Raw genomic sequence first — 27190 nt, forward strand, 5'->3', positions numbered from 1 at the left:
CTGATGAAATCATGTGCCTGCCATAGTGGTTTGTTCTGTCTGCCTAATTTTCAGCAGTGTGTGAGAACTACATTTCATGGTTGTCTGGCTGCTAACAGGAGGATGAAATCAGAAATCCAAGATGACTGTTTATGCAATACAATGAGTTCAAGATTGTGATTAAAACTCTAAAGACTTGTTGAGGCTTTGCCCCTTGATATCACACATTCTTCTTTTCTCAGATTTCAAGCTCTTTTTAAGACAGGGATCTTACGAGGCACTGATAACTGATGCTGCTGATGAGAACATGAGTTGGAGAAAATAAGCCTTTATATTTTCTTGCCCAGAATGTCAGCCCATCACTCCTGGGAAAGCAGTGGCTTGCTGTTTTGCTGCTTGGTTACTTTCTTCTAACAGTAATTCATGTTTCTTTAACCCAGAGGAGCACCAAAGTTCTCTCCAGCATACATATCTTTAATATCTTTCTGTGAGCTGAAGAAAGTAGCTATTTCATAGTATCAAAACTGGAAATTGGTTTGAAACAGACAATACAGCAGTGGAAATTTATTAGCTGGAAAATATAATTCCCTATATTGGGCGTTAAGTGAAGGGAAATGGAACTTCTGCCTGTGAGTGGAAAGAACTGAGTTTCCTGTTATATTTAGAATTTTATTTTGTTATTATTTAATCTTACCATTCCATTCCACGAAGCATTTAAAATTGCTGAGAATGGTTATTCTGATGTTCATACACAAAGTCCCTACATCAAAATTTTGTATCCATTTTTAAATCTTGTGATTTGTGTTTCTGTTAGAGGTGTGCAATCTGCAGGTCAAAGTTGCATTTAGATGCCTAACAGTTTTTTAGCAGATAACTATATAATTGAAAATCCTGTTTCCTGTTAAGGAGATTGTTTTGAGCTGTTTTTTGGAGAGCAGTTAAATCTAGCAATTTAAAATTTAGAGATTCAAACGCATCTTAGGTGTCTAAAGATAGGTATGGATGTTTAGTTGTATTTCTGAGAGGCAGGTGTCTGGTTCTTGATCAGTACCTGCTTTTCCAGAAGTGGGATTTCTCATCTGTCTTTAAGAAGTCTGCATCAAAGATAAGCACCTTTAGTTGGTGGAGAGAAAAGAAATGACTCAGTTCAGTGTAAAATGAATGTAGAAAAATGGGTCAGAAGGACCTCTTTCTAAAGGTGCCTATTTTTCTCTTTGCTAGACACAGCCCATATGTAGAGATAGACAATGTATATACCTAAAGTAGGTGAGATGAATTTCAGTTTGAGAACTGGATGCTTTCCCGCATTGAGAGACCTACATTTAGTTGTTAATGCACACATAGTATGTAGAGATGCAAGTGTTAAAGCTTCCCTTGCAGCCAAAAGAGATGCACTCACAAGAGGTTGAATTAGTTCAGCTGGGTGACCGTTTCAGGCTAAGTTCAATCACTTTCCAAGCTTTAATTGTTTGTAGGCTTTAGAGGAAAGATTCAGTTGCCTAACCATAAGTATGCAGTGCTATTTGAGAGGTTTTGGGATGCCTCATCTGATATTTAGCTGATGCTTCAAGAGGAAACAGAACTCCCCTACATCGTGAGTAAACTGACAGCTGTGAATAGATGTCTTTTTTTATACTGTAGGGGGTATAAAATGACACTAAATCTCTATGTTTAGGCATTGGAATTTCTCCCTAGGTGTCTAATTACTACTGAAAATAGTTTCAGTGATTTTGTATCTAGTGTCATGGGTGAAAATACTAGCGGTTTGACATTCTGGTTATGCATTTGACTCTGCAAGATGTCCAAAATTACCGGTTTCCGAAAGTATCTTATGTAGATATAAACATTCAGAGGGGTAAAAATGAGAAGCAAAGATGCCATTGCTTCCAAGAAGGCAATAAAAAGACCCTGGAGGCCCTCTGTTCATTGCATCTTATTTTTCAGATGAAATTTGAAATGTTGGCTTGCGCAACAAGCTAGTGTATAAAACTCATCATGAGATGCAAACGTGAAGCTAGTTTCAGCCTTGCAGGCCCATCATCACTTCTATTATAAGCTATGGAAATAAAATCATGCTTCTGACAAAAGCTGTTCCTAATTTTTAAATCAGTTAGAACCTCTACAACAGAGGTAAAATGAGGTCATAAGAAATACAAGCAATTTGCTGAGGTTTGTTCATGTTTTGTTAAGCTGCATATAGCACTGAGTGAAGTTTTCCTCATGTTCTACATATCGATTGGATTTATAATACAAAAATGAAAGCCAGTGGGGATTAAGCATTTGACTGTGGGATACCAGGAATGATTAAACTGTTACCTAGAATTAGGCTATGAAATCCCCCAGGAACAGAGCACATTTGTACTAAATGTTCCTGCACTGAGCAAGGTGTTCACAGGATGGGAACTTTTGCTTAGATGATGTACCTATTTTTGCTTATAGCTTTATGTTTAACTGCATTCTCTTGACTTCAATTGCACATGCGTCTCACTTTCTTGTTTAGAGACTGAGGAGCAGCCCTCTGCTTGTTTTAACATAGGTGTTTGATCCATGCCTGACAGTCATGTCAGATCTTGCTCTAGAAGCTTCTTCTAAGTGGATTCTTCATTCTTAAGAGATCTTGAATGTTCCCTGTGAGGTATGTAAATACAAGGAGCTCAAAAATTTAGCAGGGTCATGATTTGGAGGCTGGTTCTGTATAGAAAATTTAGGGACTTAGGAAATACATCTGCATCTCATTCTTGTTTGCTAAAGATTCCTGTTTTGAGTAAGAAGTGTTTAATCCAAAATGCTGTCCCAGTTTCTACTTGGGTGATAAAATTTCCTCTGCTTATAGATAACTTCTCTGCTTCTGACCAGATTTTTTTTTCTTACTAAATTCTTGGCCTGGAGTACCCAAAGCTGTTTTGGTCTGGTTTTTATCTCAGTAGCCTGGTGTGTGATTGTGCAATTGGAGTGTTGTACAAGATATGTGTGTGATATATATTTTCATCAAGATATTCTTATTCCTGGAATTGTATTATATTGGTGAAATGGGAGCAACATAATCAAAATGACACCTTTTCTGGCTGCAAATTGGTCACAGGGAGTACACGGTGTTGGATACATCACTTCATTTTGCTGAGATTATCCCAAACAGTATGAAAAGGTGCTGCAGGAAATGTCCTAATTTCAATTTCATTACACCTTTTAATCCAGTTTTTTCCTTTTTCTGACACTTTGTAAAAATATCTATCTGGACCAGTGGATACCAAGTAGCATCTTCATACAGTGTATTGTTATTGGGTGAATTTTTAATGTTCTAAAGACATTAAAATGAGTGGTAGTGAACTTTCTGTCCTTACTGAAATGACAAAACAGGATTTTAGGTGGGAAAGCCCTTAGCTGGGAAAATTCTTCCATGATTTCCAAATCTGCAATATTTCGTCTTGGGAAGAGTTCCCATGTTTCCTAAAATCTTTGCCCTCATAAAATCACCAGAATTCGGTATCAAATGTGGTTTCTTACACAAAGTACCATGTGAAATTTCTTCTACCAACTACATTCTTTCCCCAGCTTTCTTCTGTGACTTGCTAGAGATGGGATACTGAGGGAAAAGGAACCAAAGATGGGTTTGCTATGTATATTTCTGCATTGCCTTTATTCTCCAGTGACTGTTACTGGAACTGCTGCCCATCATTTTTATAGTTTGAAATAGTGTTGATGTTGTAATGAAAAGATTACATATCTTTTGATGTCATTCCTCTCTGCCTCAGCTTTTGGAGTGATCACAAGGTTAAAACCCTGCTGCTTCCATCTTTCAGCTTTGTTACTGTCATCCTTCAACCCTTTGCTTATAAGAAACCTTCAACCCTTTGTTTATAAGGCACTCAGTAACTCATGGAATAAGGAAGTTTGTACATAACAGGTCTTTCCACTAGTTGTAAAGATAATCAGTTCCCACAAGAGGCTCCCATGACCATTTAGATCCAAAACTGAGTTCCTTCTGTTACTTCATATCAACCCCACTGAAGACCATGAAGGGCAATACCGCTCAGAAGATTTCAGGGCTTGGTCTGTGCTAAAAATGACAGAATAACAGCTCAGCAATGAATGCAGTTTAATTCCATTGGAAAGCAGCGCGGCCTCAGAAGCCCGATTTGAAAGGAGAAAGTTTCTCAGTTGCCCACGCCTCAGCAGGCGATTCTCTCCAGGGTGTACAGCTGATAGCAACACAGTTCTGCCTGATTTTGGCAAGAAGCAAATTCTCCTGCCATCTGCTTAGACCTTGCAAACTGAGGGCTGTGTCTAAATAGTGGTTTCTATAACTTCAGGTTATGGGTACCCTGGTTGTCTTAATCCAGCCTGTTTGGGCCCTGGTGCCAGTGTAAATTGTGGCTGTATGTAGTTCATTACAGGCTGCAAAACAGCTGCAGAGTGTTTTCCTACTGTGCATTCTGTGCTGCAGCTACCAGAGTGTTATCTGCATCAGAAATGTGCAGATTACTGCTGGTACATCTCCAGTATTCTATGGACATTGAATCTGCTTACACTTAATCATTGCTAGGAAAGCAGAGCTTGAAGGGACGTGGAGGTGGTGTGGCACAATGGTTGCCTCAGCCTTACTAGAAATCTGTCTGCATTGCCCAAGCTTGCATGGCTGGAGGTATTTAGGCACAAGAAAGAGGATTTTAGGGAAATAGCCCCAGGTTGGATATCTTTGTCTTGTTAGCATATATCTTTACTCTTCAGGCACAATTTGCTTTGCAACTCAATAAGTGTGTTAAGGACAGTGCCAACTCAAACACTTAGATGCTTTGGAAAATCAGTCATTTGTCACATGTTATTGTCAGTGCCCCCAGCTCTTCAAAGGGAAATCCATCTTCCCATCCAAATGAACCTCAAGAGCTCATGATCCATCCAGCAAGCTGTTACTCATTTGAGAAGAGTCATTGGATCCATGAGATGACCAAGACCAACATGACAGGTTTGTCAGGCAAAGCTTGATGGACAGATGACCTGAGACTGGAATAGGAACCAAGGCTTCCAGGAAAAATTACTGTCCTTTTGTGAGGAAAACTTGCTAGCTATGCAAAGCCATCCTTCTGGTGAAGTTTGCCAGGACATTGGCCTGAATTTGAGAATGATGTTTTTCTTGTTTTGATAGACTCTACAAGCCTCCTTTTACTCAGCAACTGTACCTCAAACCTTGTTCTGTTGGCTTCATGTCCAGCAATGGCTCACTTGGCCCTTTCTTTTTTTATCACAAATCAAGCAATGCCAAAGAAGTCAGCCTTTTCCTCTGTTTGTAAACTACCCAATTTAGTCCTTGCTCTATGGCAAAATGTGATGCAGTTATTTATATCAACATGGCCCCAAGCACTTAAAATACGTCAACATTCTGATTATGGCTCTGCATATTTTATTGCCATTATTTAAATCCTACTGCTCTAAACCAGCGTCTGTTCCTGTTATTGCATTCCAGTTTAATATTTACTCTCCGTCCAAAGACCCACTGTAATGGAAAATTGTCTACAGGTTTTTTACTTTCTACAGTAGTCAATGCCCTTTGGGATAAACATTTGCTTTGACATTTGTGTGAAATTTGTTAAATATTTTACAGATGAAGAAGGCTATTAAAAAAAAAATTAAATATTTGGTTGTTTTATTTTTTTGTGAACCTGAGAGTAAAACACCATTTCAGTATTGCAAATATCCCTTCATCCTGTAGTACTGAGACCCTAGCTCTGCTGATGCTACTCTGACTGTCTCTCTCTGTCAAGTTCTGTCTCCAGCATCCTTATCTTCTTCCTTCACTGTCCCAGCCTTTGAGTGTTTTTGGTGATAATAATCGAACACACAACTGCTTGTCAAGCTTTCAGTGCTCTTAGCTCTTCTCTTGCTCAGTGCATGAGTCTCGTTTGGTCCAGCACTGCAAATATACAATTCAACAGCTCCTTACGAGCATCGAGTGGCTTCAATGATTCCATATGAAACCTTAACACAGCTGCTGATAGTGGTTGCTTTGTTAGCAATTTCAGAGAATTCTATTAAATAAAAATGGCTGTGTGAAGAGTCTTTAACTGGATCAGATGATCAAGACATCAGAGAACCTGACTTGATAAATATGCACAGAACCAGCAGTCCACTTTTGTTTCCTGGGATCCCTTATCTTCCTTAGAGCACATCTGAAATCCAAAAAAAAAAGAAGGAGACTCTTCTAAAGAGTTCATTCTCATTCCCAGATCTTGTCTGTCTTGAACACGGAAAAAGGCAGCAGTCTTTTTGTAGATCTTGGTCTGATAATAACACAATGGATTGCATTAGGTAAGGAGATAATGGAGATTCCATGGTCAACCTTATCTTTGGCATTTTCCATCTTCTAAGAGCTGAACACCTTGCAATCCAGTGATACTCCCACTTGATTCCAGCTAAATGTCTTCATATGCGTCATACAAGGCAAAATGGTTGAGGGGAAATAAAGGCAAAATGTTGTATCATTAAGTTTTGAGGAAATGCTGGGGTTTTTTCTTTATCTTTTAAAAACACATATAAGGCAATAGTATCTATAGAGACACACATATTCTGTCTCTCTCACCCTTTACATGTGTGATTCTGCAGACACATTCAAAACCCTGATTATATGTGCCATTTTGCTATCAGTTACATTAATCTAACTAGATGTGGACTAAGCCTACATGTCTACATCTGAGCAAGTTACCTTTAGCTCCCTTGGTAGTGAGCACAGTACGTACCAGTAGTCACGTGAACCTTTCTGAGTGTATTTGCTAGATCTCTATTGACTATAGCACGACTAAGCACCTCATCCATATGAAGGTATTTCTATTTAGTGAGATTAATCTCATGGGCAAATGACTATGCTTCAAATGTTTCACAAACAGGGAAAATCAGTGGGATTAATGTAAAGTATGTGCTTACTTAGGATGTTCTCAGAACATCTAAAGGAGAATATACCTTGTCCAAGTGATTTTGATCAGGCAAAATGCAATATAAGCATTTAAAATCTGACAAGGACAGCTGATTTTACAGCAGAGTGCCATGAAACTTTTCATGACCAGAAATGGAAATACAGTCAGAACAGTGCCCAAAGCCATAAGCCATTCACCTTTCACTGTCTTAACTGTTACTAGTTTATTAGCTGTCACTAGTTAATAGCATCATGGTGATGCTCAAGTCCCTCTGTTATCTACTTGGAATCTTTCATGATGTCTCTATTGACATGACCATTTGTGCTCAAAATCAGATACTTGCTTTACTTATGCATCAAGCAGCCACGTATCTTTTACAAGAGGGTGCATATCATCCATCTTCTTAATCTCCTTTCCAGCCCTAGAGCACCTGATGCTGTAATATTTCCAGGGAGGTTCTTGATCAACTTGCTGTCACATCCAGATGTGGCCTATTCAGAAGACAGACAGAATTGACCTTTAGCTTCTTCTAAATATTTGAATGAAGTCAAACATCCTGATATACTTCCAGGGACTTAGTATAGACCTATGCCCATGCAATTTGGAGATCAGTCGGGTATGAAGTCAAGTAGAACTTAAGCTCATACCTGACTTACAAAAGGCTCTTTTATAAGTACAGGGAAAAAAAAAAAAAAGATATAGTCAGTGTCTAAAGAGCTCTAATTTCCTGTATGAAACCAACAAAAAAAAACCCAAAAAACAGACTGAGAAGAATATAGCGCTTATTAGTGAGGGGATCACAGTCAAATGTGATAACAATGGCTAATTCTGTCTGAGTGTTTTAAATAGGTTTCAAATAACTTGCTGCTTTTTGATGCACTTTGTGTTTCTAAGACTGACAATGGGAATATCAGAAGAAAAGCCTCAGATGAACAGTGGAAATAAGACACTGCTGAAGATTGAAGATGATGATGTTCTTAGGAGTCTGGAGTTTTAGCTCTCATGTTGTGCATGAAATTTTAAAACCTCATTCTCTATTGAAGGCTGTAAAGAAGAAATACAAGTTAGGAAAGGAAAAGGTAGGGAAGGTGTGAAGAAGAGAGGATTATATAGCAGTGGGGAATTAGTCCAGGTGAAAGTCTGTATTATCTCCTTTTTCCTTCTGTTTTTCACTCCCTCCTCTTCTGTCTGAATTTTCCCTGCTGTTTCATTTTGTGCACAATACCAGCAGCAGGTTATTATTAACTGGTGTAAGCAGATAGTGATTTGTGCTGAGCTGAACTCAGAACTGGTGTCCTGACAGGCACACGCAAACAGAGGACAAAATGAGGTTGCTCTTCATTCTTTTTTTCTGAGTGACCTGACCTAAATTTGCACAGCTGTGCTCACATTTAATCCTGCGTAATAGCTCAAAGGCTTTATATCTCTTAAGAGCAGCCTACTGGCACCTGAAATTATTCTGGCTCTCATTCAGTTCTGCCCTATATATCCTCTGGCACAACCTGTTTGGTTTTGGCTCTGTTTTGTTTTTTCCCTAGTAGTTTTATTCCTCCATCTAAATACCCTTGAAATGACCAGTTTATGAAGGGTATGATCTAGACCATTATTTCTCAGCATTCTGAATCTGGTGACCTGTGCAAATTCTCCATCATGAATTGGTTCTACTAACAGAATGTGAGACAGATTTAAGTAAATTGTTGCCTTGTTTTCTCAAGCTACTTTCTTTGGATTCATTTGAAACACTCTTTTTTCACCCATGACTATGTGGACTGTATGTTTGAAGTTATAGATCTGGATTGAAGGTTTCAACTGTGAGGTGCAAGTGATTTTACTCATAAGACTAATTCTGCTGCTGGAGGTTAAATGTGCTCCTACCCCTAGTGTTTCACTGGTACTTTGTGAATTCCAGTTGTGCTTGAAAAAGAAAAAGAACAGTGGAGTACATAAGTGCAAAAAAAAGTCACATAAAACAAAACTGCTCCTTTATTTGCTCCACTCTGAATACTCTTTGGGTTATGAGTAATTCTTTAAAGGATCATTTGTTATTTGTCTTCTACATCTCTAACTCATCAGGTTTGGTGGTAACAATCAGCAAACCTTGAGAAAAGTGATTCATGGTGTTGCACTTTTAATGAACATATGCTTAATGCATCTGACAAACTTGAGAGTACTGATTTTCCTGAGAACATTGAACAGCAAACTTTCTCTTTTTTTTTTAATGTTGGAAGATTATTTTCAGGGCTTGTATCCAAACTGAGTTAGCTCTTTAGAGTAGAAAATAATAAATTAGCCTTTAACATTTTGAACTAGGCTGAATGCTTATGCAGTGGAAAACCAAGTTAAATAGATATGATTGAATGAAACTATGTGCCTTGCATTTGGTTTTACTTGTGTCACAAGCCTTTGCTTTGGCTTGCATATTGAAGAAAAAATGCAAAGGATTACAGGAGACTGGAAACCTAAAAACCTTAGCTAAAGAGCTGTAAGGGATTATTGCTATCTTGTGCTGCAATACTATCATTCTGTAAAATATACTGGGCAATGTTAGATGGTTGTAATGATTGGAGATCTTACAAAATAATCCCCGATACTTCCATGACTAAAAGGAGCATTAGGAGGTTTCTCATGGCTAAGGATAACATGATTTCTGAAGAAAACTTGAGACTGAAGCTTGAAATGGTAATACATATTAAAACAAACAGATAAATCACAGAAGCAGTGACCTAAAAGTTCACTGAAAGATCTGAAAGTGGATTTTGTATGTACGTTTAGGAAACAAACTAACAAGACTTCTGGTGAAGTTCTAAGTCATAGAATCATAGAATCATTTAGGCTGGAAAACACCTTTAAGATCATCAAACCATATCATCATAGAATCATAGAACAGTTCATATTGGAAGGGATCTTAAAGCTCATCCAGTTCCAACCCCCCTGGCACAGGCAGGGACACCTTCCACTAGACCAAGTTGCTCAAAATCCTGTTCATCCTGGCCTTGAGCATTTCCAGGAATTAGAGGGTAAGGAAGCCTGACAGCTGGAATCCTTTGCTGAGGGTAAGACTATTGATAAAGGAGCTGGAAAACAGGCAGGAGTCCTCAGTCTTTCTCAATGACTCCTGTCAAGTGTGAAGGACAAGCATCCCTTCAAGGAAGAATTTGAAAATTCCCAAAGCAGATGGGCTAGCACTGAGAGATGTGCTCAGTATCTGAGGAAATTAGTTGTGTTGGAGGTGATCTATAATGACCTAGCATTCAAAGACTCACAGGAAATCTGGTGCATGCGGTCCATGTGGTAGAAGTTTGTATGAAATGCACTGATGTCACACTGGAGAGATGTGGAGGCATCAAGTACAGATGAACTGGCCAGACAGCTCCAAGAATACAAAGATAATCTCACTCCCTCCATGTGTGCCTGTATCTCCACTGTGGACAGACTGACCCAATAAATGTTTAAACAAGACAAGAAAGGGAGGTCTTCCTCATGTGCTCCAACCAAGGCCTTGGCTACCAGAGACCCAAGGAGTGATCAGTAAGACTTGTTCATATGGCCAGTGCAAAAGTCTAACGAAGAGTGGAGGCTAACAGTGGCGTATCAAACCTGAACAAAGTCACACCGCTGCTGAATGCTGCCAAACTGGATGAAGACAATCCATGATTTGAGTTGCACATCATGAGAAGTACTGTATCAGGGATCCCTTGTTACTAGCCAGGCTAAGAACAAGAAGAGGAGTTTATTGCAATGTTAAACCCTACAACATGGCTTTTGTGGTTTAAGCCCAGCCAGCAACCCAGAACCACACAGCCGCTCGCTCATTCCCACACCCCTCTTTCCTCCCCCACTCCCGGAGGGATGGGGAGGAGAATCTAAAGAATGTAACTCCCATGGGCTGAGATAAGAACAGTCCAGTAACTAAGGTATAACACAAACCACTACTGCTGCCACCAATAATAAAGATAAGGGAAATAACATGGGAAGAGAATACAACCGCTCATCACCCACCGACCAGTACCCAGCCCGACCCGAGCAGTGATCTAGCCCTTCCAGGCACTGCCCCCAGTTTATATAGTGGGCGTGATGTGCTGTGGTATGGAATACCTCTTTGGCTAGCCTGGGTCAGGTGTCCTGTCTCTGCTTCCTCCCAACTTCCCCTCCTCCCTGGCAGAGCATGAGACCCAGAAAGTCCTTGGTCAGAGTATGCATTCCTGAGCAACAACTAAAAACATCAGGGTTATCAGCGTTGTTCCCAGGCCGAAAGTCATAAACACAGCACTGCACCAGCTACTAAGAAGGAAAAAAATGACGGCTACTGCTGAACCCAGGACAGCTGGCCCAAGGAAACCAGGGATGGAGTTTGTAATGGACATAACTTTAAATTGCTGTAACCCATGATTTGAATTGCATGTTGTGGAAATTACTATAGCAAGAACCACCTGAAACAATGGAGGACAAGCCTTGCAGGCAGTGCAAGTGCAACGGTGACTGGACCTGAGCTGGCTTTGGTGCCTTGTAACTCCATGCAATCACATCACCTCTCCTGTCCAGTCACCGTCATAACATACGAAGACCAAAGCCACTGACTAAATGAACTCAACACACATTTGGTTGACATTTGTGGATGTTTATGGACATTTCACAGACATTTCACAAGGGTGGTCCATAGGCTAAAGGAATAATATTTATGTATTATGTCAAAGGAATGGTGGTAGGTAATAGGAATGTATTGGACAGTGTGGGACCTGAGCATGGTGTAAATGCCTAAGCAATGCTGGGAAAACAAACAAAATCATTTTAGGAAAATAAGAGGTATTCTGAATAAAATTAAATGCCAGCTCTATCCTAGAACAGTCTAAAAATATTATATTTATGAGATATCCAGGTTCTAAGCCTTATTTTGTTGGTGATTTGTACCAAGAAAGGATACAATGTAAAATATTGTAACTACTTAGTTTTGTTAAACAAGCCTTCTCATTCTTCATATCTTTAGTATTGCGTTTAGACTGCCTCCTTTTAAAAGTGTAAAGGAGGTACCTTGGATCACCCAAAACCTTAGACAAGAATTACTGGCTTGATTGATTTTAACAAAATGAGGTCTTACCTTTTGAAATCATTGTTTTGCTGAAGACCTCATGTTTCCCATTTTCCTGGGGCATGGAGAAAAAAAGTGAGAGGTTCTGTATGCCAGAGAAGGGTTAATGACAGTGTTGTACTGAAAGGACTTACTGACATTGTGGCTGCTTTGACTCAAGCAATTAATGCATGCTCAGACATGGCTATTGAGATGCAATCACTGCTGTAAGAACTGGGATCCAGTTCAGCTGCATGAAGGTGAACATTGGAGCAATTTAATTAATAAAGAAAAATAAACAGAAAAAGAGACTTGGTTTAATGTCTGCTTCTTCTAATTCTTTATTCTCAGAGCATATTCCTGTGTGTTTATCATTCTCCTACTGTTCCTTACTCAGAATTTTACAGCAGGTGAAGTCATTTGTAGAGAGGAGAATAAGGGTATCTCACTGTGACTTCTAAACACTTAATCAAGGAATTCTTAAGAAATAAATAAATAAATTAAGGCCAGCTCACAACAAATGCCTGTTTCTGAAGAAATTAACAATGAAATAAAAGCTTTAAAAGCAGTAAGGACAGTGGTGCGATATTGAAGATAATATGTGCTGTTTTTCCAGGAGCTTCATTTTCCAGCTGTATTCTCTTAGATGAATGTCTCTAGATTTATGAGTCACTGCCCTTTATCACATGGTGTTTTGTTCTTTTGTCATTGGTATTTTTCTCTTTTCTCTTTTTCTTTTTTTCCCGGCTCCTGTGATAGAGAGGGACAGGAATAGTGAAAGCACTGAAAAAGTCTGCTTGATTTTTCGCTCAGATATGATTGAACAAATGCTGGAAAGTTCATGGACTTTCAGAGCACGCAGTGTCCTGTCCTTATTTCCACCCTGTTCTGTCCCCATCTCACCTTCTTCTACTCCCCTTGGTTGGGTTGATGCTGATTGCAGCAGAAAATTGACAGGCTTGTTTTTAACTTCAAGGCGTTTAACAGTTGTGTGTGTGTGGTACATAATCAGCTACTAGTCTGCTGTCAGAGGGCTCAGTCAGTTGACTGTATCTCTAAAGTGTCATTCACACAAATACTGTGAATCAAAAAGATGCAGAGAGCAATGGAGGATAAAGATGGATAAAGCTTTTGCAGTATGGCCAGTATTGTATGTTGTACTATCTCGAATACAGAAGGCACCACCACTGCCAACAATGGAGATATGGGGAGTAAAATGAAGCTTTCCCTTAAAAATGCAAGTGAGACAGTCTCTAATCTTTAAACATACAGATTTTCATAGAGTTTTATTTGCATAAAAGATTCCGATTTTCAGTTATTGTCTTCTTGCTGCAAGTAAAATCCCAATTGAAATTAACTGTCTCTTGCCAGGACACCAGCTGTAGTTGGAAGGACAGACTGTCAAAGTGGTGACCTGACTTGTAACATTGGTACATGTAGGACAGCAGAGCACAAACGTTGGCACTAGCAGCACCTTATGAAACATTCCAGTGCTTTGGAGTGATGAAAAAGATCATGGAGACTGCTTTTACAGAAGCATATGCCAAAAACACTTCCCATGTTGCTTTAGTAGTTTAGTAGCTTCACATTGATATTTGCTAGTGTTGCCTTCAGTTCTCTTCTAGAAAATGTAAAGATTTTGACTTATAAACAGGCATTTAAAAAAAACACTGTCAATTTTTCTCCTTCGTGGTAGCTGGTGCAGTGCTGTGTTTTTGACTTTCAGCCTGGGAGCAGCGCTGATAACACCGATGTTATTAGTTGCTGCTCAGTAATGTTTACTCTGACCAAGGACTTTGTGAGCCTCATGCTCTGCCAGGGAGGAGGGGAAGCCGGAAGGAAGCAGAGACAGGACACCTGACCCAGGCTAGCCAAAGAGGTATTCCATACCACAGCACGTCATGCCCGGGGAGGTAACTGGGAGTTACTCAGAAGGGTTCTTCTGGATTGGGCTCATTTCGGCAGGTCATATCATATTCTCTTCCCTTGTTATTTTCTATTATCATTATTATCATTGGTGGTAGCAGTAGTGATTTGTGTTATACCTTAGTTACTGGACTGTTTTTATCTCAGCCCATGGGAATTACATTCTTTCGATTCTCCTCCCGATCCCTCCAGGAGCTGGGAAGGGGGAGGGGGGTGTGGAAGGAAAGAAAGAGGGAGGAAGAGGGGGGAGTGAGTGAACGAGCTGTTTGGCTGGGTTTAAACCACGATAGTGTACTAAAGCCTTCCCAAGAATTACCTCTGTGTTTTTCTTTAACAAACTTCTCACTAGATAAATGATGATATTTCAGTGCTGGCAATATCTCAACCAAGGTTGTCCTGCACATTGATCAGTGAGTAAAGGATGGTCAGATGTCTTTCACAAACCTTGGATTTTGAAGGGCTACGATCAGGTTCCTTTAAGCAGGCACCTCGTACCTTGGTGCATCATTTTAAGCACTTGCGTTTTCTTGATCCAGTGGTGCCTGCAGCTGTTTTACCAAATTTCAGAGCTTCTTTCATTGAAGAATGATGTCCATGTCTCTGAGCAGGTTTTCTTTGAACCTTTCTAAGTGCCATGATGATAAGCTGCTCCAGAGCCTCCTTTTAGTACCTGTCATGTGTTCCCTATCTCTGCTCCTGGGGGCTCAGTCCATATAGACATCTGATGTAGTATTTGTGGGCTCTGATCCTCTGGTGTGCTGGTGGGGTGGACAGAATTCCAACCTGGTGTACTACTTATTTACTCCTTCATTCTGGTGATCAGTGAGGCAAATAAGTTATGGAAACAGCTGGGGTTTTTTTTAGGACAATTCTTTCACATTTTTTCTGTAAAGGTATAAAGCATGCAAAATAAAATGTTATAAAGCATGCAAAATAAAATGTAAATACAGAGAATACCTTTGCGTGTATTCCCATGCATTTACTTTTTCTTTTACCCTAGCTAACCCTATTTTCATGTTATACTTTCTGTCTTTGACAGTATTGGTGTTGGTCTGAACTGGCTGGTCATCCACTCCACCTCTCCTCTTTAAACTGGTTATCTTCAAAAGCATGGAGTTTCCTTTGATCCTGAGATTTTGGTCTAGGGAAAAATGCCTCAGCACAACATGCAGGCTTATCCAGAGGCAATTCTTCCAGTTAGCACTCTTCTTGAGGCTAATACCTTGTCAGAGTATTGCTTTGTAACATTGCGTGGTTTTCTCTTGTCTTCCTACATGCAGTCTGCTTTGCTTTGATACTGCACCCTGAGACGAGACTATAACTCACATAGCCAGGTGGATATATCATACACATTCCTTATAAACAATATACAGCTCCTTAGAAACGAGTGCAGAAAGGTAAAAGAAGAGAGAATTAGTCTCATTCCTGTTGAAACAAGGAAAGAAAAACAGAATGGCACTTTGTCAAGTTTCAAGTTTCCTTTGCTGCTCCTAAATCATACCTAACATGGGCTAATGTAAAGTTCCTTACCTTGGAGGTATATTAGAGAGCCAGATGGATAGGTTAGCAATTATCATAGAATCGTAGAATGGTTTGGGTTGGAAAGGACCTGAAGATCATCTAATTCCAGCCCTCCTGCCATGGGTGGGGACACTTCACACTAGACCATGTTGCCCAAGGCCCTGTCCAACCTGACCTTGACCACTGCCAGGAACAGAGCATTGACCTTTTCTTTCTCACAGTTATAAATGTGTGTTACATATATTGCATTCATCTCGTGTCCCATTCTTGTCATTCCAAAGTCAGCATCTGCACTATTAGTTTTTGAATGAAAAATCAACAACCTTTTAACTCTGGGATGAGTACTTTTTGAAAAATGAGTACTTTTTGAAAAATGTCCTCTCATTTGAAAATGAGAGGACAGCCAGAATGAAAACATAGTTTAAAATAATCAGTGTAATAAACCAGTCAGTTGGAAAATTACTAATCAAGAGTGAGCACTGAAACTTGTCAGAAAGCTACAGCCTAATGCTTGTCTGAGGACTTCATGTATCAATGTCCTTTTCATTCCTGATTCATTGGAAGAAGCAGTAAAATCTTTGAGTGCCATGGAAATTACTGATTAGTACATATGGAGAAATTCTTCGCTTGGCAGTCTGAGCTCTATGCTCTTAAAGCACCTATGTCTCAGACAGGGGGATTATTAGCAGCCCTGACATGGGTCATGCTCGGAGTTTGTACTTGGGTGCTATCAAACAGCTACTAAAATGATGCTTTTGAACATGTTAAAGATCTCTATCTGTAGAGATCTATGATGCTACAGGCAATTTCCAGACAGCTTGCAGATTGCTAGAAGTAAACTTGAGGGGAGGAAAGGAGAAAAAGGTAAATAGAAAATTCAAAATCTGTCCAAAATCTGTAAAAGCCCTTGGCTTTCCTCTGCTGCAATTAGGGGAATGTTGAGGGTTTACACTGGTGTATTAAGTAGGGCTGGTTTGGAAATGTACTTTCGCAAAGATTCCTTGAGGTTGCTTCTAACCTGGATTATTCTATGATTTTGATGAATTTATGAGATATTATCTGTAAGTGGCTGTAACGCTTCAAATTGTGATCTGGCTGTTGTGGCCTATTAGTTGATTTGATCGCCAGCATTTTCCTTAGAATAATCTCATTCATTAATGTTTAAATTATTCATATTTCTTCAGAAGCTTCCCTTCTGGGACTTTAGTTAAGTCATAGGAAGGGTCAAAAGCAAGAGGCAGCTGAATTCTTGTTCTCATCTGTCTAAGGCTTTTGTCTTTTGGGCCTGTGCTTTTATAGAAATGAGCTCTGCTGACCCTGGATATCTGCCATTTGATAAAATGGGAAGGAAAAAATCAATTTCCCATATGAGAGTAGCAAGAGAGTTAATTAAAATTTGCTCTGAGATTCTTGCACATAATATGTTATTTACTTTTTGCTTCTTATACTTTGCATAATATTATCATTCTGTCCTCAGGCTTAATTAGACTTTTTACCTCTCTTAATTACTGCTTTGATCTGGCTTTTAGCAAGTTTTCCTGAAGATGGAGCCCAGTGATATTGCTGGAAAGGTTCCAGTTTATTTCAGTCAATTTCAAGCTTTGCATGAACCCAAAGATGCTGAACAAAAAGTAGTAATCCATTCATGGGTTTTGTTAAGCAAAATACTTCAAATGTTCATAATGCCTCTATATATGTGTTGTTTAGGTGATGACCTGAAAAAATCATGTCTGAGGTCCAGGGAACGGTCGAGTTTTCTGTGGAGCTACACAAATTCCATAATGTGGACCTCTTCCAGAGAGGGTGAGTTGATGTTTCCATTAATTTACAGCTGATAACACAGGAGGAGTTTACAGAAAAGAGTTAAACTGCAAAACAGGTTCTTTTCTGCCAAATGCAGTTATATTTCATGCAATCTTCAAGGCAGAGAAGGATGTCATTGGGCTTTCATTGCTGTCAAGGAAGATCAATGTACATTACTTTCACTATAAAGTCAGACTGACTGACTTGTTTTTGTAATACAATGCTGTAATGCTCCAAATTACTTTAAGCATCTGTTCAGATATAAGTACAATAGCTGCTTTAAATGCTTCTGGGCTGCTTTTGAGCCTGTGTGAAATTACAGCTGTATTGAACTATAAGGGAAACATGTTCATTTTAGGGTCATAAATCTGATGGCTATATTCTTTTAATGAAATTAGCTAAATCTCAGCATTTCACAAGGGAAAATAAATGCTCATGTTTGCCTAAAGCTCTGTTTCTGGTGGATATACTGTTTTTTCACATCCCCCTAAGTTAGAAGAACATGTACAACTTCTGCTTTACTTAATTTGCCCTATTCTTTTGCGCCGCTCTTCCTAATAGTTTTTTTTTAACAACCTGGTGGCTGTGGAGAAGCCTGACCAAGGGTGAGTTGTTACTCTTCTTGCATATTGTATCTTATATGTGTTACTCAGTGAGGAAAAGATAAGGTAAAGAAACACTTTTTGAGGAGACCAGAAGACCCAAATAGGTCAAAAGAAGGTACTTCACGGACAACAATGGGTCTAGTGAAGTCTCATTTTCTTTACTCTATGAGGACTGATGAATACAGAGCCCTAAATACTTTCTCTCAAGCCTTAGCTTGGTACAGGGGTGGTTCACAGCAGGTTTGCTCATCAAAAACACCATTTCCTGCAAGGAAACCATGGAATTGTTTCAAGTATTGGGATAGATACGTTAGAGTTGTTCCTATCTGTATACAGGCTTCTTGTGTTTTTACTGTGACGAGTTATGTGGGAAAGATGCTGTGAACTTAAATGAAGGAAACATGTCTCTATTTTGTTTTAACATCTGGCATCTGTCATTCTGTTCACATCTTCAAGTGAATAAACACTAACTTTATGTTAGAAAGCATTCTGACTATACCAAGTACTTGTCATATATATATATATATATATATATATATATATGCACACGTATAAAGTGCTCTGTGCTTGGGTTGTTTGGTTTATCTGAGTTATAAAAGAACCCTCCTGTGTCTTCTGGTCCTTATGACCTTAGAAGATAACTCTAGCTATAGATTTTTTTCTTGGTTTCTGGTGATGCATGTAAATGTCTTTGATCTTCCTCACATTTGAAAATCAACACTTGTCTGTGGGTTCAGTGATTGTTTTGGACTTAGATGGTAGGATGTATAGAGGTTAGCTGGGAATCCTCCCACTTTGGATGTTACTGTGTGATGGGCTGCCTGTTTTTTGTCATATTAGTCTGCTTTTGCATTCTATAATTTCCATAAACTCCTTTTGTTGGCTTTGACAGTTACATCAAATCTCTGGTGTGGGGTAAACCTGGCATTAACACAGTTAATATATTCTGCTGTCATACTAATGAGCTTCTAATTACCCTTGCTTTTTTCCCCACTGGTACTCACCTTGTTTTACTGATTAATATTCCAAACACACAGTACTACAGGTTATACTGCATTAATTTGTTTACAGTTATTTTTCTATGTATCCTGCACACTATTGCATTTATATAGTGTATACATATAGTTTTAATGTTTGCATTTCCAACTAAATCCTTTATTGTGCCTCAGATTTGATGATCAGTGTCCTTTCGTTGGTTTCATCTACTCAGCAGCCCCTATCACTGTAGTATGGAAGTGTGAAGAAAAGGAGTAGATGAGCTTGCCAAATTTCATTTTAACTTGAGCACACTTTCTTATTGTTTTCCCCTATTGCCATTGCTGGTATTCACTATAGACATCTGGGATATCTTGGACTGACTTATGAACTTCCCAGAAGAAAAGGTAGTAGAAGTAATAATGATGGGAATTTTCTATTTAACTAGTGTTTTTCTTCTTTTAGTGCCTTGTAAACTGAGTCAATATCAATCTGTCTTGCTGAAGTCCAGAAAGGTGATTTATGAAAGGTTGTCCATCAGCACAGAAGCAGAGCTGAAGTGAATCTTAATTTCTATGAGAACACAACATGTTAGGATTTTTAACAATAAACCCAATATTATTAATGTGTTGGTTTAGCAGTATTAATAATAATTAACAGTATTAATAGTTAACACTATTAATAGCTAGCAGTATTAATAATAATTTATGTAACTTACTCTTCCTTTTGATACTTTGGTACAAAACCAAATAAAAACAATCATAATAAAAAAGCCTGATTATGTATCTCCACAAATACATAACAGTCCTGCTACTGCCTGACTTACTGACAGAAGGCTGAAAATCCTGGGTTGGAACTGTGTACCTATGAATAAATCAGGACAGTATTTTCCAAAACACTCAGTCTTGGCTAACTGTCCTAAAGACAATGTCTTTAGGGAGAGTGTGTCTGTGCCAGCAGTGAGCCCCCTGGAGAAGAGTACTCCATGCAAATAAAGGATTGCATAAATCAACACATTTAGCAAAAGAATCCTGGGAGAATCAGCCCTTCTGAAGCCGTTAGGTGATGGTTAATAATAAAACTTGATTAAGAACACGATCTGCTGGCTGTAAGCCACAGAGTAAAAGTGCTTTAAAATGCAAGGCCTTCAGTAATGGTCTTGTTCTAGTTTTGATTGCACTGGAAGCTATTTTGAATTCTGTACGCACACACAGCCAGTTGCACCTTTCCCTCTCCACAAGAAATGAAAGCTCCTTAATCTATCAGAGTAGCACCCTGTGATATTTGAATCTCTTAACCTGTATAAATGGTTAATACTGAAAAGTGACTGAGATACAAAAGTAATGATTTTTTAAAAATATATGGTATGGTTATATGTTTCTGGCTTATGTAACAGGAACAGTCATCCATGTATTTTGTGTTGCAGGTAGTTTACTTCAGTCAATTAGTGTTAAATTTATCTTCTGAAGCTCAATTGTAAGTTTCAGTATTTATAGACATCAAAGGTTAAATGCTGTAGGTGCTACTATAGGGGAGAGAAAGAAGCTTTTCTTTGGTCAAACCAAAGGATTTGAAATGCTGTTTGATGCCAGAGTTCTAAAGGTTGACTCATAAGTAATGTAATTTCTGGAAAACATTTTCAAGTTTTCTCTCCTTAATTCTCTCCATTGTGTGCTGCTTAATAATTGGTGACATATTTTCTCTAGTGAAATTATCTGATTCTGATTTTCCTTAATAAAGTAGGAAATAAAATTATCCCTGACTGCCAGAGACCAATTAATTGATCTGTCTACTTCAGTCAAAAGCAATCCTTCTGCACCTTTTTTTTTCTTAAAGCTTTTCAAAACCTATTTGAAAGAGAAAAAAAGACCAGCAACCCACAACTACTGTGTTCACAAAGCAAGCAACTTTTGGAGTCAGTGAGGGAATAGAAAGCACAAAGAAGGTAAAACATTGACTTAATAGCACTAGGATTTTGGGAAGGATGTATTATAAACCAAGATAAGTCATTAGTTACCAATCACACGACTGGATCAACTGCTTATCAGTCTTATCGTTCTTCAAATTTGAGGCTGCAATTTATAAGTGACTGACACAGTGATGGTTTATGTGTGTAAGGTGTGGTAGTGAATAAATGGAGTGGAAAAATGACATCCAGCTTCTTCTAAATGATGCGACTTTGCACTGGGGAAAAGATCGATGCTCTCAGAGTTTGCAAAACCATGCAAGTATCAGATAAGTATTAGTAAAATTCAGAGCTGCTGAAAACAGGGTCTTCTCAACAGGGTCTTCTCTTTATGTGACAAAACATCCCTGTTGCTTACAGGGACAATGGTATTTCTGTACTTAGTCGTGAAGTCTTGCCTTCAGAGACAAAATGAAGCAGTTCCTTTCCTCAGAAAACTGGGGTTCAGCAATCAACCAGTGCCTTTCTTGTCAGGATGGATACCTTGAAAATACGTACTGTGTCCAGGGGTTCAGCCCTTACTTCCATCTGTTGTCTATTAGGACATGGAGTCTTTGAGGTACAGTGTCAAGCCCTTAGCGACATGGATTAGTGGTGGACTTGGCAGTCCTGGGGTAATGGTCGGTCTTGATGATCTTAAATATCTTTTCGAACCTAGTTGATTCTATGATTTGAAAGTCTAGGACAGAGGGAAATCTTGTTGCTTTTTCATAACTATATACATTTTTTCATGCTGAGAACCTGCTGCATTGAACTGACAGGATTGAAAGCAGTGAAGCACAAACCCATACTCATGAATGTAGTTGCGGTGCTGGTGTTCAGTAAGATAAACAACAATCTCCCAAAGTGTAGTAAATGTTCAACTTCAGGAGAATCATGTATGATGATTTATTTCCATAATAGTTGGTGAAGACAATTCTCTCATTTGGTTTAGCCACCTTTAATTTTCAGACACCCTGTGTCTACTGAAGAGACTGATCTCCAGTGCCAGTGCTAGGGGGAAAAGACTGAAACTAAATAGAGTGGAGACAAAAATATGAGGCTGTTCTGCAGATGAAGAGCAGCATCTCAACAAACTCTGTTGACTAACAATCAAGATAATCAGTGGAAAGTAGGATACTCTTGTACCTGGAAATAGTGTTCCTCCTTCAAATAAACAATACTCTTGTATACTCATCTTAGTCTAAACACATCAGATAAGTGTTCTGTGTCACTTTTATACTTACATGGAACTGAGCTAAAGGCCAACTCCAACTCATTTAATAGGTTGGCTAACCAAGGTAATGTCACAGAGTTAATACAATTTAGATTCATAAATAAGGTCCCTGGACTAGTAGCACTCTGAATCCTGAGATGTTTAACATATTAGATGTGGCAGGGAACTTTAGTGTGTCCTTTCTGAAATGCAGCCAGTGTACAGTGATGAAAGCTGTGCCTTGTCTTCTGGAGCTCTTTCTTCTGTGACCTACTGTGGTCAGTTCCCTTTCTGTCTTTTCTGCCATTTTGGTGATTGTACTTTAACCAGACGGTGTAAAATAAGTGATAACTTTATGCAGGAAATATTCATATCCATCTGTTACATGTAAGTGTCTCACACTACAATGGTTCAGTGCATAGCAGAGAAAAGAGAGGTGAACCTAAGCAAGGCACAAGTTAGCAGTTAGATGACAGCTTCTTGTAGAGTATGGCTCACTATCCTTAGGAAATGTATGTACTTCTAAACATATACAGATATACACATAACTGGTATGTGAAGCCCTCAGCTTGTGATTGTCCTTAGGCTGCTTGCTGATAATAACCATAACAGGTATGACTGATATTCCTACTACCTCTGTTTGCCTAGAAGATACCCTTTTGCTCTGATGTCTTAATGTCAGTTGTCCTGAGCTGCAGAAATGTCATCATGAGGGAATTGCTACAAAATACTGCTCATGACCTCCTCAGCCCCACAGGCTGCTGTGAGCATGCTGGACACCAGATCATATAGGAAGCTGGTGTAGAAAGCAGAGAATAATACTCTTTCTATCAAAGAGGAGTGACTAAAAGGAAAATCGTATGACAGACATTGGTCTTTGTGGAAGTAGTACTGAGGGTTGCTCAGATATTAGTGATAAATATCATATAAGAATCACATAGAGAATGAGGTTAAAAATAAAAGAAAAGGCTTGTCAGCTGGAGTGTTTATGAACATGTTTATAAATACAGAAAGCTATATAATTTTGAATGTTTAGACAAAGCCAGTACCATAGCAGAATGGGCACTTTGTGGTGATCTTGTCAGTAATCAGTTGTGATAGCCAAATAAATTAATACAGAAAATACAGGGTTCTCACTGCTCCTCCAGCCTCAGATTTCAAGACTGCTAAATACTCAGGAAATCAGTTAAAACCATGTGGCATTTTATGTTAACTGGGCTCCTATAGCCTTTTTCAAAACCTCTTCAACAATGGCAGTCTCTCCACCAGCTTGTTGGCTGGTGTCTTCTCTGATTTACAGGCTGGCAAGCAATGCATCTCAGTAACTCATGCCTCCAAAGAAGCTTCTTTGTGATACCTAATATTAAGCAATAACATTTCTAGTCAGATATCTGTGCCAGAATTTGTAGCTGAGCCTTTGGCAATGTCTATGCTTCTGATGCTGGTCCTACCCCTTTCTCATAAAGCCCCATTTCCTGAAATCAGCCAGTTAGAGAAGAAACTCTTGTACTATTTAAAATTAACCTTTTAATGCTCGTGATTATATGAAAACCATGGAAGGCTGTATCCCAAAGATTCAAAATATAATTTCATATTTATTAGTTTTAAAAAATATTTTGGAAATATCAACTCCAGGTTCTGTTCCCTTGTTAAACAATCCCTTGTTGGTAATCAGTGCTGGAAGAGTTGAAATAAAAGAAAAAAGAAGAAAAACCCAAATTTATCTGTTTTATTTGGTTGACCAAAAAATAAACCTTTGCCCCTTAACATTGGGATACCATCTTCTCTAAGGAAAGTAAATACCACTCCCATCCAAGTGACATTTATATTGCTGCTTTCATGAGTTTCTGAGTGAATTATGTCAGAAAGGTGCTTCAGTTTCACCGAACATGATTTATACAGACCTACAATTCAAGTGTTGACTGCAGATCCTAATTCAAGGAGTTTCTAGATGGACCTGTGTCTATTCACTAGGAATCAATCAGCTGTGTGTGTGTGTAGGGGAAGGGAATCTAAGTCCTCAGGCTTACAAAAGGATATATGTGTATGTGCTGCAACATTTTATTACTTAAGAACAAATTAAGTGACACATCTTTAAAACGAACTTGAACAAGCCAGAAATGACAACAGCATAGACTGATTGAAATTATTTTAAATGAAAGAGGGTGCCAGAAATTGCTGAATGAGCAGCTCTAGTAATAAAATAACTATGAGATGCTTCAAAAAACATTGTGTTCCTTGTGAACAATTTTTAAGGAGTGGGAAGTTATTCTCCAAGTTTTCATGTGAGGGTGATTGTGGTGCTTTGCAGCTTTTCTGGCACTTTTCCTCTCTAAAACACTTTGCAAACAGCAACTAATTGAGGCAGATGAAGTTATCTGTGTTCAGAATGTGTTATCACATTGTTACACATTGTGCATATCCCTAGAGGAAGCATGGCATAATCACCAGCAGCAAATCTTGTGTTTAAATATAGGACAAGCTGTTGAAAGAACAGCTAGACCTGGTCCCTTCCTACAGTTCGTGGTTGCAAGCAAAAAAGAATAAATTCAGTAAGAATAGTCAAGCTCTGGAATTTGCTGTCCACAGAGGCTGGAGCATCTACATCCTTGGAAGTTTTAGAGACCTGAATGGCCATAGTCCTGATTAATTTGGTCTAAATTCAATGACTGGTTCTGCTTTGAGCAGGCATTGGGCTGGAGACCACCCAAGTTCCCTTCCAGCCTGGATGATTCTCTAGAATGAGCATGATCATAGCCTGTCTTGGCACAGAAACAACCCTGTGCAGCTTCCTTCTGCATCACCCAGTTACAGCCCATGAAGTAGACACTATGTTTTAGTGATTTACTGTCAGCACCATGGTCTCCAATAATTCATCTAGCTATTTAGCATAGAGCATGCAATAGGTTTATTTGATTAAGATTAAAAAGTTATTTTAGCTGAGAAATGCAGTTTTTAAATAAAGTTCTGCTTCTCATCTATATGCAATGCTCCACACTTCAAATCTCGATGTTGCTGTGCTCAATTCCTCAACAAATCTATCACAACCTTGAAGGACCCCAGTTTTAAATGCTGCACTTAATACCAACAACTTCTAAGAGTTTATGGGCTTTGTGTCATCAATTCTCCATATCATTAAGCACAAATATTCAGAGGGTAAAAGTTAGACCTGAGCGCACCAACGAAGATCACAGATGTCTCTTCAAGACCCACAAAAGAAAAGCAACCACTTATTGTACAAACTCTACTGGTTGAAGTAGAAATTCACCCCAAAGACATGATTTTAGCCCATTAAATGAAAACCTTTGCTTTGTTGAACTGAAAGCTTAATTAACTCTCTTAAGGGTGATCAAAGCTACTCTGTGATATTCCAGAAGATAATACTTTAAATTAAAGATCTCTGCTTGTAGAAATATTTTTATTTTACGAATTGAAATCATAAAAATGGTCAAAGCACTACCCAGTTACCCAAGAGCTTTGAAGAAAATCTTATGATGGTCAGTTTTTAATGTTATAAATGATAGAATGAGCTATGTTCCAGGTTAGTGACTAATGAGTATTAAAAGCTGGCTAAATCCCAGAATTTTCATTTTAGTTTCTTTTTTTTTTTTAAACCATATTTTTTACCCAAGACTTTTATCTAATATCACACCTTGCATTTTATTTCCTGGGAGAGTGGATCCCATCTGTTTGCATAACATTCTTCCTGGCTAACACTTTCTGTTTGTTATATTTTAATGTTTGTCTTCCAGGAGCAAGAACAAAGCCTTCTCTGTCTGTACCCTTACCTTCTGACTTCTGAATTTTCAGACAAAGCTGTCCACCTGGGTAGTCAGAGAATCTATACCACACTTTGCTCTGCATAAGTTTTATCACCTTTTATCTTTGGATCAGAAATCACTTTACAACCTTTACCTATCCTTTAAAATGTCTTTCTTAAGTCTAGTTGTTTACATTTTACAGATGGGAAAAAGCTGAGACAACTTTAACAAGACTGGATCAGAAATCCAGGAAGTGAATGTATTGATTCACTAGAGTATACTTAAACCTTTTTTTTCCGTTATACTGATGACTAAACAGACACCAATTTGCTGAGTGCTGTGCCATGTGTACTTTTAAATAAGTTGTTTTAATGACTAGTTATCATTCTGGTATTCATGACCAAGAAAAATCAGCTGCCTTCCGATGTGTGAAGGGTAACTGAAGTAAAGTGAGCACACTCTTTCTCGACATATGACTCAGCCAGCTCTTGTTGTGCTACATGGGCACCAAATGGGAGCAGAACAAGTGGTGAATCTGGTCCATATGTGTTGAGAAGTGATAAGATGACATTTGGAGTACTCATAAGCTCTCAAATTAATATAACATTTCTGGGCTCTCTAATATGTGTTTGTTTTAAATAACCGTGTTATCCAGAATTTTCCCTCTGATTTTGCATGTGCCTGATTTCAGCTTGGTACTAGTGATTGCTGGGAACTGCATGTGAAAAAATTCACATCTCCATGCAAACTACAGTTGAAGAAAACACACCAGCAATTTCTCTTGTTATTATGTCCCTAACTTAATACCCTATCCTCATCATTTTCAGAGAGGAAGCACTGCCTAGTGACTAGGAGATGTGGTTGAGTTCTGTTGCCCTGCCTACATTGGATGAAATCTTGCCTTTTGGCAATAATGTCCATGCACTTCAGCCCAGTTTTGTAAGGTGCATATCAGTGTAACTGTTCCACACCCAGATGATCTATGACTGAGATGATCTATGACTATTACTACTTGCTAGAATGAGTGATTTCTTGAGGTGGGCTTGACCAGCCTTTTAGCTCATAGGCTTATAGCTACAAACATGAGAGTAGTAGTAATATGTTAGAAGATTATTCTTAGCAGGATACAATCACAAATGCTCAGATGCTGTGTTAGCAGAAAACATCATTATATATGGGAAAAGTTTGTTCCAGAGTGTCTCTGACTTTTATTTTAAGCTTAAAACATCCCAAAGTCTAATATTCAGAATGGAAACCTGTACACGACCTCTGGATCAGATGCTTTTCAGCTGTTTTAAGTTGGGAGCCCAAAATCATTGCTCTTTTTTGACACTTCATCTTATAGAGCTGCCTTAAGATAGTAGCTGTTCATGTAACCGGATAGTTAAATTCTATGGATGCAATCAAACTATATGGTGTGTATACTGCAGACAAGGTGCACTTGGAGCTGCAATGGAAAAAAAACAGTTGGCTTTTGTCCTTGCATTAA

General features: G+C 38.7%; 1 protein-coding gene across 2 annotated transcripts in view; it reads left to right on the forward strand.

The window, feature by feature from the left end:
- Nucleotides 1–27190, forward strand: part of FAM135B (family with sequence similarity 135 member B) — a 192872-nt gene that overhangs the window by 43722 nt on the left and 121960 nt on the right. For both annotated transcript variants that reach the window (XR_009742414.1, XM_061447680.1), the window contains exon 2: nucleotides 17104–17199. Coding sequence is in view for 1 of the 2 variants with exons in the window: in XM_061447680.1 (XP_061303664.1) it covers nucleotides 17123–17199 (77 nt within the window). In the remaining variant the exon portion in view is untranslated. The remainder of the gene's footprint in view (nucleotides 1–17103; nucleotides 17200–27190) is intronic.

This window comes from Pezoporus flaviventris, unplaced genomic scaffold, assembly GCF_033815535.1.
Source record: "Pezoporus flaviventris isolate CSIRO_AGI_PZ_B2104156 unplaced genomic scaffold, CSIRO_AGI_Pfla_v1 ptg000007l, whole genome shotgun sequence".
Classification (NCBI taxonomy): domain Eukaryota; kingdom Metazoa; phylum Chordata; class Aves; order Psittaciformes; family Psittacidae; genus Pezoporus; species Pezoporus flaviventris.